General features: G+C 56.7%; 1 protein-coding gene across 1 annotated transcript; it reads right to left on the bottom strand.

The window, feature by feature from the left end:
* Window positions 1-5,814: 5,814 nt before the first annotated feature.
* Window positions 5,815-9,433, bottom strand: EN2 (engrailed homeobox 2). The gene is made up of 2 exons (XM_075022443.1): window positions 7,963-9,433; window positions 5,815-6,131 (listed from the first exon to the last, which is right to left on the bottom strand). The coding sequence occupies exons 1-2, from the start codon at window positions 8,525-8,527 to the stop codon at window positions 5,815-5,817; spliced, it is 882 nt and encodes a 293-aa protein (XP_074878544.1). The 5' UTR covers window positions 8,528-9,433.
* Between the last annotated feature and the right edge of the window lie 2,389 nt (window positions 9,434-11,822).

Genomic DNA, 11,822 nt, shown 5'->3' with positions numbered 1-11,822 from the left:
GGGGACAGCGAGAGAGGTGGCGGGGGGGGGGGGGGCCAGGAGCCGGCATCAGCCCCATGCAAACCCAGCGACTCGGAAGAAATTTGGCCCCGGGGGTTTGGGAGGGTGAAGGCGAGAGGAGGCGGCCCGGGACTCCCGGGGAAGGGACACCGAGCCGGGGGGGGGGGGGCTGCCGGGGCCGGGCCGGGCAGCTGGAGCCGGCCGCCTCCACCACCGACACCCCCGCGATGTGCGAGGCTTTGGAAACAGCAGCTCCTTTAGGAGGAGAAATTCTATATTTTTTTCCCTCTTTCCCCGAGAAATACGGGACGGGCTGAACCGGGCGGCTCTTCCCGGCCCCCCCCCAAGGCGGTGGGCACCGGGGTGCTGCCGGGGACACGGGTCCCTTTCCCCCTTGCTCTCCTGGGAGAGGAATCGGGGGGGACCAGGGCTGAGCCCCCCCCGGCAGGGGAAGCCCCGGGGACACGCCGGGAGTGGGGCTGCCCCCCCCGCCCCGCTCACGTCGGTTCCCACGCACGACCCCGCAGCAGAGGCGGATCATCCCGACGCGTGTGTGCCTCTGTCTCTGTCTTTTTTTTTTTTTTCCTTCCTTTTTTTTTTTTTTAAGACGTTAAAATGTGTCAAACGCCAAATTTAAATTTCTTTCCAGGTCGAGGAGACGGTGGGGCGAAAGGAAATGCGGGTGATAAATGTGGGCAGGCGGCAGGGAGGGGGGGGAGCAGGCAGGGGGCTGCCGGTGGGCTCCGGCCGTGGGTGTCGGTGGAGCTGCCGGCTCCGGCGTCTCCTCCTGCCCGGGCTCCTGCAGGGCCGCTTATTCCCCGGGCTGGGGCCGGGCTTTGGCCGGCAGCCTTTGCCCGAGTTTGCCAGGGGTCCCAAATATGCGGCGGAGCAGACTGAGGACGGGCTTAGTGCTGGGTTGAGCTGCAAAGCTGGTCTCGGTGTGGAGGGGGGGGGGGGGAAGGCGTGGATCCCCCTCCTTCCCCAGCGCTGCAAAGCCCAAACCTGCCCCCTCCCCAGCGGTGCAAAGCCCAGCTCCGCTACCAGGGACCGTCCCGACTTTCTGCGAAATAAAACCGGGACTGCCTTCGGCTCCCCACACGCGTCTGGGTGCGTTTCTGCCGGAGCCACGGGTGTCACCGAGCATCCCCCGGGCTGTCGGAGGAGAAACCTCTTCCCCCCCCCCTGCACCCCCGGCCATCCCCGGCTGCTGCTCCTGGGCTCATCCCGGGCTTCTCCAGCTCCATCCCCGCGGGAAGAGGGCACAAATCCTGCCCCGAGCACCCAGTTACAGTCCCCACCCGGGGGTGGGGGGGGGGCTTCGACTTGGTTGGTTTGTTTGTTTTTAAGGCAAGGCGATTTGTTTATAAAATTGACTCGTGGCCCTTTGAAACAAATTGTTATTAACCTTCCCCTTCTGAGCGTTTCATAATCACAGATGTTAGTTTGGAGATGATATCCAAACATCCCAGGGGTACTTTTGATAGCTGCATGGGCGGGGATTGAATGCGGAGGTCGGATATTAAATCAGCGGGATACAGAATTACTTTTTTTCCACAAACGCGAGCTAGCTAAATAGTTTCCCCCTCTAACTCTGATATGCATTTCACAATAAATGGCGTGGGCATTTGCATATATAGTGCCTGGGTATGGGTTTGGATATCGCATGTACGATGTACTGCATTAACACACAGTGGAGCGGAGGAACACCTTCACTAAACCTTAGTGCTCAGACGCTTATTGAACAGAGTTACGGAAAAAATACGCTTAATTAATTACACGGAGGGGCTGGTTGACGCCGGGGAAGTGCAGATGTATTTTTGCTCAGCCCTGAAATACTTCCCTGGGTCGGTTATTATAATTTTTTATTTTTTTTTTAATGGGACTCTGCTGCTTTGGCTGGAGGCGAAGGAGCCGGACCGGCTAGCAGAGAGCTGCCTGCCAGGAAAAAAATGCTGCCAGGCGGTGGTTGACTCCAGGGCCGACCCTGCCTCTGCCCTTGCCTGCCCCTGCCCCGACGCAGTCGGGTTTTGGGGGGCTGGAGGCTTTGGCTTGGCTTCGGGGTTTGTGCGGTTTGGGGTTGTGGTTTTGCCTTCCCCCCCCCCCCCCCAAAAAAAAAAAAAAAAGAGGCTGTTTCAGCAAGGTGCTGCTGCTTTGCTAAAATTGCAAGAGGCGCTTGTGCGGCGGCTCTTTCTGTTAAATTAATTTTAAATTTTAAATTAACGAGGGCTAATTTAGTTGTGCTGTCCTTCCCCGAGCCAGCGGGGAGCCGCTGCCCGGGCGTGGGAGCGCTGGCTGGGCGGTGCACGGGAACCAGCAGCAGCTCAAAAGATGGCGAAAGGAGCAGCAGAGCAAGTGTCTCCGAACCTGTGCCTCTCCCCATGAAAGCTTTCCCCCCAAAATATCGGAGGCAGGTGAGGAATGCAGCCCATGTGAGCCATTCGCTGCTCCCAGCTGAAGGCACTGCTTACCAATTGCAAATATTTTGTATTCTGCTCTGGAGAAAATCCAGGCAGCAGCGAGATATTTTCTGCCCTTGCTCCAGAGACTGAACTAACTTAAAGAAGTTTCCCTGCTATTTTTTTTTTTTAACCCTAAAACCAAATACATATTCTGGCTGGTGTCACACATCTGTTTTCTGTTCCCAGCGCTTCTTGCAGGCCGGGGAAGGACAGGTGGAAACTTTGCCCCACTGCACACTCAGGAGCAGGGCCAAAATTTCCCCCGGTGCAGGCTTCGTGACTTCTTAAGAAAATATAAAATCTTCGTGGGACTTCACCGCCGGTGTGTAACACACCCAGGGTACCGTTTTGTCCCATCGGACAAACGGAACTATTTTTCAATCCAGATTTAAAACTCCTCTTTAGTGCCCACGGCCACCGATTTTCTCCCTCGGGGTTATAAATCACCTGCCTCCATTAATGGAGGTGACCAATAATAATAATAATAATAATAAAAAATCTCCTCAAAGGCACATAAACTAGAAAGCCTGGAAGAATAAAGCCCGGTAGCATCCCCCCGCCGCCGGTCGCGGCTCAACTTCTCCGAGCAGGTGAACCCCTCGGTGCACCCTCCCAGCGGCACCTCCGCTCCTGCAGAATTGTGCCCCTTGCAGAACATATCCCAAAGCAGCGGCTTTAAAGAAAGAAACTAAAATTTTCAACACGACCCCCCCCCCCCTCCGCCCTTGGTTTTCTCTGTGAGTGCGGCTCCTGCAGCAGGAGCCGGCCCTGAGGGGGAGGCTCTGCCCCTTTGCTCCCTTCTCCTCCTGCCTGCGGAAAATGAGCTGAACTATTTTGGAGCTCTTGTGCCCTTTGTTGCAGCGTGGCGGGTGAACGTTTTATTTTTGTCCAGCCCGCCCTAAAATCGTGGGACTGTCACTTTCCCGGGGATGCCAAGTCTTTTAGAGGGTGCTTGGTTTCGTAGCGTGGCATCGGCAATATTCCCATCACCTCTCTTCCCGAGCTCCAGGGTTACGTGTTTATCTAGCAGAGGTTTTCCAAACGCAGCCTGCCAGAGCATCACGCCACCGGGTATTTAAAGTCTTGAGAAGGTGAAACCTGTTGACAGTACGTGAGATTAAAGAGATTTTCTTTTCCGTTTTCAGATCCTTTTTAACACGACGGACGCCTTAGAGCCGGGCTCAGCTACGGCTGGCGGTTGCCCTCTCCTTCATCTAGAAAAGAATCCCCCAAAGTTTCTTCATTAAGTCAAAAGGCTGATGCTGCAAAAGCACCTCTCTCATAAATCGCCACGGAATTTACCCCCCCCCCCCCGTAAATAGCAGAAACCACGAAATACTTCTAACTCGAGCTCCAGTGCTCAGAAGTGCAATCTAGAGACTATATCAACATACAGGGATATATGGTCCGGAATAGCACTACTCCATTGCAACGGCTGGGTGACACGGTTTGTATTTCGTAATAAAGTGGGTTGGTGTCGGGTTTTTTTATTATTATTTAATGCAATCCTCGAGAATTGAAACACACAAAATGCAGCGAGAATGTTCACAATGTTGAGAGCACAGTTGTAAATAGAAACATTCATATTTCATCCGATTATAAATATTTGATACTGCAATTGTAAAACGCACGTTTTATAAACTGGAGAGAAGAAAAAAAAAATCCTTTGCTTTCCTGCTAAAAGGCAATGTCATTTAATCCTGGCTCCTAAGCAGCTGATGGTTATTCACAGAATTTAAAATTACAGTTTTTATTTTATAGTTGGATTCTTTCCTTCTTTTTTTTTTCTTTAAGTTTATACTACTATGTACAACGTGTGTCAATTATAGCTGCAAAATAAAGAGGTTTTAAGGCAAAGCGAGAAGTTTTCCCCCCACAAACAGAGTCGCAGGAGAGCCCGTTCCTGAGCAGCCGCCCACGCACACCCAGGCCCCACGCGGGACACAACCCCCCCTCCCCTCCCCCGCGTACCGTGGGGAGGGGGCCACCACGCTCCGGGAGAAACGGGTTAAACGCAGCACAGCGCCTCGAAATCCCGAAAAAACTCCGATTCCAAGGAGGTGTCTGCGTGGGGAGGGGAGAAACATCCACCCCCCCGGTCCCACGAAGCGTCGCGCTAGCGGGGACCGCGCCGTGGGATGAGGATGAGGATGGAGAGGAAGAGGAAACTAAAAATTTTTTTTTTTTCTTTTTTGGGGAGGAGGGTAAAACGCTCCCAAATGCTTCGGGGAGGTGATGCCAGAGCGGAGCCGGGTCCCAGCCCGTGGCCGCCCCCCGCGGAGGGGGAACGGGACCGGGGGGGCGGCAGCGGGCCGGTACCGGTCCGCTGCCGCCCCCCCGGTCCCGTTCCCCCTCCGCGGGGGGCGGCCACGGGCTGAAGCCGCATCCCGGAACGGCTCCATCTTTTCGGAGATGGGGGTTCCCAAAGTTTTCCCAACAAGTTGGGGGCGGGGGGAGTGGGTGTGTGTGTGTAGGGGGGGGATGCTAATCTCATCCTTGCATCCCGCATCCACGCCTGCATTCCGCATCCACGCACGCCCGTGGGTCTCGCTGGAGTTGGTGAGGGTGTAGGGGCTCGGGAAAAGACCCCCGGCATGTTTCAGGACGGTGCTTTGAGATTTCTTTCCCTAGCGTTACTTTTATATATATTTTTTTCTTTTTAAATTAAATTCTCCACGTCTATCCCCAAAGCCAGCCCCAGACACACACATCCCCAAAAAAGAGAGGGGAAAAAAAAAAAAAAAGAAGGGAAAAAAAAAAAAGAAAAGGAAAAGGGGAGGGGTGGGAGGGGGAAAAAAAAGGTAAAACTCATAGAACAAATAGGAGAACTATTTATTCGGTTCACAGTCGTGTGAAATGCAGCAATAAAAATCTTTGGACTTCAGCAAAAGTTGTTTTTAATTCTTTTTTTTTTTTGAATTTCAAAAAACAGCGTCCAATGTCCATTAAAACAGCGCTTAAGTCTATAAAAATGTAACTTAAGCATTAAAAAAAAATCATAAAGATAGCGTCTAAAATCTCCATACAACCGAAAAAAAAAAAAAAACCAACCGACCCAAACCCCCAAAACCAAAACCAAACAAAAAAAAAAAATCAAAAAAATATTTTATAATCAGATATCTTGGATTTTTACACCACCTTACCTGTAAATTATATATACATAGAATATTGCAGAATTATATCTAATACACAATATTTTCACTATTAATGCTGGTATAATCTTTATACACTGGCCCTTATGTTTCTTTTTATTTTTTTTTAATTAAATTATTGCATTGTATAAACTTTGACTGCAAACGGCCCCCCCCCTCCCCTGCCTCCCCCCTCCCTCCCTCTCCCCCCCCCCCTCCCTTGGCTATTCACTGTCCGACTTGCCGTCTTTCGCCGTGGTGGAGTGGTTGTAGAGCCCCTGGGCCATGAGGTGCACTGCCAGGGAGTTCTTGCTGCCCGTCGCCTTCTTGATCTTGGCTCGTTTATTCTGGAACCAGATTTTAATCTGGGACTCGTTAAGCCCCAGCTCTTGGGCCAGGCTTTGCCGCCGCTGCTCCGTCAGGTACCGGTTCGTCTGGAACTCGGCCTTGAGTCTCTGCAGCTGCTCGGCGGTGAAGGCGGTGCGCGGCCGCTTGTCCTCCTTGTTGGGGTTCTTCTTCTTTGGTTTGCGGGAGCGGGGACCTACGGCCGGGAGAGAGGAGAAGCACCGACACCGCCACGCTCCGCTGCGGGCGGCCCCACGCCAGCCGCGGTCCCGCGTGGGGGGGTTGGGGGGGGGCAACGGGACACGCACCCACGCTCCCACCCGCGCCCCACGCTCCGACACCCCCCCCCCCCACCAGCACCACTCCCACCCTAAGAAAAACAAACCCGGCTTTGTGCCTCCTCTGCTGCCAGGGGATGCTCGGGAGGCGGCGGAACGGGAGCCGCAGCCCCCGGTACCCCCCGCTTGCCGCCCGCGTCGCTCCCTCCGCATCCCCTTTCATCCCGGCCAGAATTCCATCTACCGGCCCTTTTCGTCCCGGGGATGCCCGGCAAGCAAAGCCTGCACCAGCGGCACCGAGCTGAATTTTATTCCCTAAGCAGATATTTTTTTTTTTTATTAAGGAAACCTCCCTTTTTTTTTTTTTTAAGGAAACCTCTTTACTTTTTTTCTTCTTTTTTTTTTCTTTTTTCTTTTTTTGGTGGGTCGTAATAAATAAATAAAAAAAAGGAAATCAGCCGCCTGTTTACATTGCGAGAAGAAATCCGCCGCTTTGCTGCAGTGCCCATATGGCGCTGCACGGCCCGATCCGAATCGCCGGGATTATTCTCGGGAATATTATTCTCGGCAGCACAAGGAGCCTTTTCTGCCCGGGCCGAGCCATTGTGAGGATGTATGTTAATTAAATATTAACAAAGGAGAGCACTGGAGAACAATGGAGAAAATTCCAATTCAGCCCTGAATATTACCTCTGAGTAAGAGTTTGTTTTCAGACATTACGAACTAATTTTCAACTCGCCCTACGATCCCTCCTTCAGCTGCCCGGCTCTCCGGGTGAAAATCCTAGCTCGCCGCTTTTGTAAGAGAAACTCCCTTTATTTTTTTTTTTTATTTATTTATTTTTTTCCTGGGAGCAGATCTCCTCCGTGGTGCTTCCCATGCCTTCCCCCAATGGTTTCTACCTCTTTTTTAACGAGGGTTTTACCAATCTGCCGGGGCCAGCCCCACTCTCCCCGCGGTAGCGAAAGGACGTTTTACCCCCTGGCTTTTTATTTTTAATTTTTTTTTTCAATTTTTTTTTTATCGATAATTTCAGGAGGTTCTGCCCAAGCCCTTGCCAAGAGACGGACCCTGCTAAAGAAGTTCCCCGGCTCTTGGAAACGTCCCCCGGCCCCCCCCCCCCAGAGCTGACCTGCAGCACATGGGGGGAAATTAAAAAGAAAGAAACGAAACGGCGGCCACTCCGAGGCCTCTTTTAAGGAAATAAACGATCGCGGATTGGTTTTTTGGGCTAAAAAAAAATAATAAAAATAATCAAAGCAAGGCGAGGCCTGTGGAAATCCACTCTGCCCCCACCAAAGCGGAGCGCGGGGGTGTTTTCCTGGCGGGGAGAAGGGCAGCTCGCCGGGAGGATGAGCGGGGAGCCCAACGCCAGATTTTTGTCTTTTCCTCCCTCTTTGCTAAAACCCGGCAGTTGGTGGGAAATGCCCCGAGCCCGGGCGGCCCCAGCTCCTCGGCGGCGGCGGGGAGGGAGCGACCTCCCGTTTCCCCCCGGCTCCGCGCCTCCCCAGCCACCCTTGCAATCTGCCCGCATTTTGGGGCGATTTTTAAGCACCTCCCACGGCCCCCCCCCGGAAAAAAAAAAACCAAAAAACAAAACCAAAAAGAAGGAGCGCGAAAGGGGGGAGCGCGGTGGGGTCTCTTCCCCGCCGCCCTCCCGGCCCCGCCGGCGGACGGAGGGGAGCCGGGGGGACCCCGGGGCCGGGACCGGGGGTCGAGGGGGGAGCAGGGGAGGGGGGCAGCTCTTACCTGAGGAGGGTCGGTCCGAGTACCGCGTGCAGTAAACCCAGGCGGGCCAGAGCATGGGCTGGTTCCCGGCGTTGGAGCTGGCCTGGGAGCTATCCGAGTCCGAGCTCACCGACAGGTCGCCGCCGCTCAAGCCCCGCGCTTTCAGGGCCGCCTCCAGCGCCGCGGGGTCCCCCCCCTTCTTGGCGGCGCCGTGCAGGGCCAGCCCGGCGGGGCCGCCCTCCCCCCGGCCCGGCGAACCCGCCCCGCCGCCGGGTAGCGGAGCCCCGGGGGCCGGCGCCGCGGCGGGGCTGCGGCGGTTCTCGGCTCCGGGTCGCCTGGGTTCTCCGCCGGGGCCGCCCGCCTCCTTCCTCCGCCCGAACTCGGGCCGCAGGATGTTGTCGATGAAGAAGTTGGTGATGCGGTGCGGGTGCGGGTGGGGGTGCGGGGGGTCACCGGGGGGAAGCAGCAGCCCCCGCCGCACGCCGCCCCCGCCGCCGCCGCCGCCGCCGCCGCCGGGCTCCGCGTCGCCGCCGGACTCCTGCGGCTCGGCCGCCTCCTCCCGGGGGCTCCGGCCGCCCTCCTCCATGCTGCGCGGCCGGCCCCGCCGACGGCTCCGCTGCCCGCCCCGCCGCCGGCCGGGTGGCTGCCTAGCGCTTTTTGTTGTTGCTGTTGCAGTCGGTTGTTCTTTATTTTAATTTTTTTTTTAATATATATATTTTTAGATATATATATATGTATATATACACGCACGCACAGGTGTCTATTTGCTTTCGTTTCTCCTGGCCGCGCCCGGCATTCAAAATCCAGAGTTTGCAAAAATAAAATAAAAAAAAAATTTGCAAAAAAAAATATTAATGGTAATGGAAAAAAAAAAAAAAAGAAACAAACCCAGGGAGACCCCAAAGCCAGCAGCCGAGCCTCCACACGAGTTCCAACTTTGCCAAAAATAAAAAAATTACACGGGCTCCGGTCCTCCCGCCGCCGCTCGCCGCCTCCTGCCGCCGCTCAGCCGCTCGGTCCCGCGGCGCGCTGCCGCCTTCTCCCCCGGCCACCTCCGCCGCCGCCGAGCCTCATCCGCCGGCCCCCGCGGAGGAAAAAAAAAAAAAAAAAAAATTAATAATAAAAATAATAATTGGAGGGGTGGAGGGGGTGGAGGGGGTGGGGGGGGTAAAGGGGGGAGGAAAAAAAAAAAAAAAAAAAAAAGCCGGTGCCGGGGCGGGGGGTGGAGGCGGGCTCTCAGCAGCCGGTGTCCCGCGGAGGGCAGGGCGGTGAGGGGCGCCCCGCGGGGCTCCGGCCGGCAGCGCCTCGCCCCGCGCCGCCCCGCGCCTCCCCGCGCCCGCACATGCGGGGGGCCGCCGCGGGTGGGGAGGGCGTCCCGCCCTGCCGCCCGCCCTGCGCCGCGCTGCGCCGCGCTGCGCTACGCCCCGGCGGCCGCCACCGCCACCGCCGCCGCCGCCGCCGCCGCCACCTCCGCCGCGCCCGGACACTTCCAGTCCGGATTGTTGTCCTTTAGGTTTTAACGGGGCCCCCGCCGGTGACGTCGCCGGCCCGGGCACTTCGACACGTGCCTCGGGCCAATGATAAAGCGGGCATGCGCACACGTGGTGCGGGGAGCTCCGGTAAGTGACAGCACCCACGCCCCTCCTCCCCCACCTCCCACCCACAACACCCCCCCCCCCCCATACACACACACACACACACCCCCAAAGCCGGGCCGCGGCCGGCCGCGGGGATACGCGTGGGGGAGTGGAAGAGATGGGGAGGGGGGGTGCCCCGCTGCGGGGCGCGCACCGCCGACCCCCCTTTACCCCCCCCCAGCGCTGGATGATTTGGGTTTTTAATTGCCCCGCTGTTTAATAGGGGGGGGGGCGGCATCCCACAATTCCTTGCAGAAATGCATAAATAATATTAAGCGAGCGGCGGTGATACAAAGGGGGTCCGGGGGGGGGGGCAGCGTGAAGGGGGCCCGGTGTCTGTGGGCTGCCCCGGGTGGGGCGAGGCACGTCCCCTCCCCGCGGCGCCGTTCGGCATCCACGGCGGCCGTAATTGACTCGTCCTCCCCGCAGCCGGACAGGAGCCTTTCATCTCCCCTGCCTGCTCCCGAAACCCCCCCAACCCCCCCCAAAAAGCCTTCCTGTCACCCTCGCGACCCCCCCCCCACAAAAAAATCCCTGCTTCTTTGGGACGGGAAAACCGCCGCGGCTGTTTTGCCTTTTGTCTTTAGGGAGAAAGCCCCAGGAAAAAAATTAGGGAGCAAAGTGCGGCTGGATGGCCGAGGGGGTGGGGGGCCCGAGGCGGTTGGGGGGCGCAGGAGGGTGGGGGGGGGCGAGGAAAGGAGCGTGGGGTCCTTCCCCCGCAGCCGGCCCCGTTTTCCCTCCCCGGGGCCCGGCGGGTGTCACCGCCCCGACGGGGCGCACGGCGAGGGGGCTGCGCGGCCCCGCCGAGGGCCGAGCCGGGGCCGGGCCGGGGGCTGCTCGGCTCCGGTGGCCGCCGAGCCCCGGGTGTCCCCGCTAAGTGACATTTTCCTCGGGAGGAGGCTTCCCTGCGGGTGACACGGAGCGCTCCCCTCCTCGAAGGGCGAGGGGCAGCGAGCCCTTCCTCGTCTTCTTCTTCTTTCCCTTTAACCTTTCCTTTTTCTTTCATTTTAAATTCATTTCCCCCTTTCCTTTGTATTTCGCAGCGAGGCGGGTCCAGCAGCGAAGACCAGCGCTGGCTGATCCAAAGTTGTTTTGCTCAAACAAGCACCTAGAGGTTAATTTCTTCAAGCGCCCCATGAAAAGCGATTAGCCTGTCTCCCAAGAAGTATTTTCTAATTACTTGGAAGCTCTCGCTTTGCTACTACCCCATAATTAAACGTGTTCAAGGTGCTGCACTTCAAATATTTCGCTCCCGGGCGGACCCGAGTTACCGATAAAAAACTTCAAACCTCCTTGAACCCCCCGTTACCTGCCCGCTCCGCCGGTACCGCGGCAACGGTCCCATTCGTTATCCCGCTCCTTCGCGGGGATATGTGTACCCTGCGTAGGACAGGGAGGAGAATTCCTGAGATAAACACCAAAGTAGGAGATAAACAAACCTGTACAAAACAATTACTGCATCTGCCTGTCCTCTGACAATAATCCAGCACCTCAGGTATGCAGAGGCAGCGGGGGGGGGGGAGCGGGGGGTGACGGGGTGATCTGATACCTAACCGAGGAAATCTGAATGATCTTTTTTTTTTTTTTTTTTTTTTTTTTTTTTGTCTCCCAAGGTTATTTTTATCTGGGAGTTCAATCTCTGTAGAAACATTCCCCAGCAGCACGTTTTTCTCGCCGGTCTGCGGGCGCCCCGCCAGCGGCATCGCGGCGTGCGGGGTTTTTTTCCTCGGGAACCACGGCGGGTCACCGGGAGAGGTGGCTTTCAGAAAATGGGCTTTTGGCTTCGTTTGCTTCTTTGCTTTAGCCTCCCCCTCGCAGCCCTGGTGCTTGCAAAAGTCACCTCTCCGCACACCAGCCAGATTTCTTTTCCCTACGCTCCCCGCGTAGTTTCGACGAGCCTCATTCCACGCCGCCACCCATTAAAAATAAATATATTTTCCCTCCCGCAAACAGGCATCTGTGCGGGTACAGCCCCACGCATCTCCGTGCGGACCCCCTCCCTCGCACCGTGCTTTTTCCTCGCTGCTGCTTTTTGGCACTGAGAAGTTTAAAAGCGGGATGACAACCCCGGAGCCCGGTATTGGGGAGGGAAGGAGGGAGCGGCCGGCCGACCCCCGCCCGCCTGCGGGCAACGGGCAGGCTCCGGGGCCGGGCTGCGGGCAGGCTCCGGGGCCGTTCGTGCCGCTCCTCCGAGCAAAACCCTCCTTCCAGCTTTTCCCCACACTGGGAAAAAAAAAACCAACC

The sequence above is a fragment of the Buteo buteo genome, chromosome 2 (genome assembly GCF_964188355.1).
Source record: "Buteo buteo chromosome 2, bButBut1.hap1.1, whole genome shotgun sequence".
Lineage (NCBI taxonomy): Eukaryota > Metazoa > Chordata > Aves > Accipitriformes > Accipitridae > Buteo > Buteo buteo.
Note: the sequence above shows the minus strand (reverse complement) of the source record. Positions and strands in the feature narration are given on the sequence as shown.

Coding starts and splice junctions, on each gene's coding strand:
- EN2 (XM_075022443.1), bottom strand. CDS start 8,527: ATGGAGGAGGGCGGCCGGAGCCCCCGGGAGGAGGCGGCCGAGCCGCAG. Junction 6,132..7,962: donor CTCGGACCGACCCTCCTCAG/GTAAGAGCTGCC, acceptor TCCCGGCCGTAG/GTCCCCGCTCCCGCAAACCA.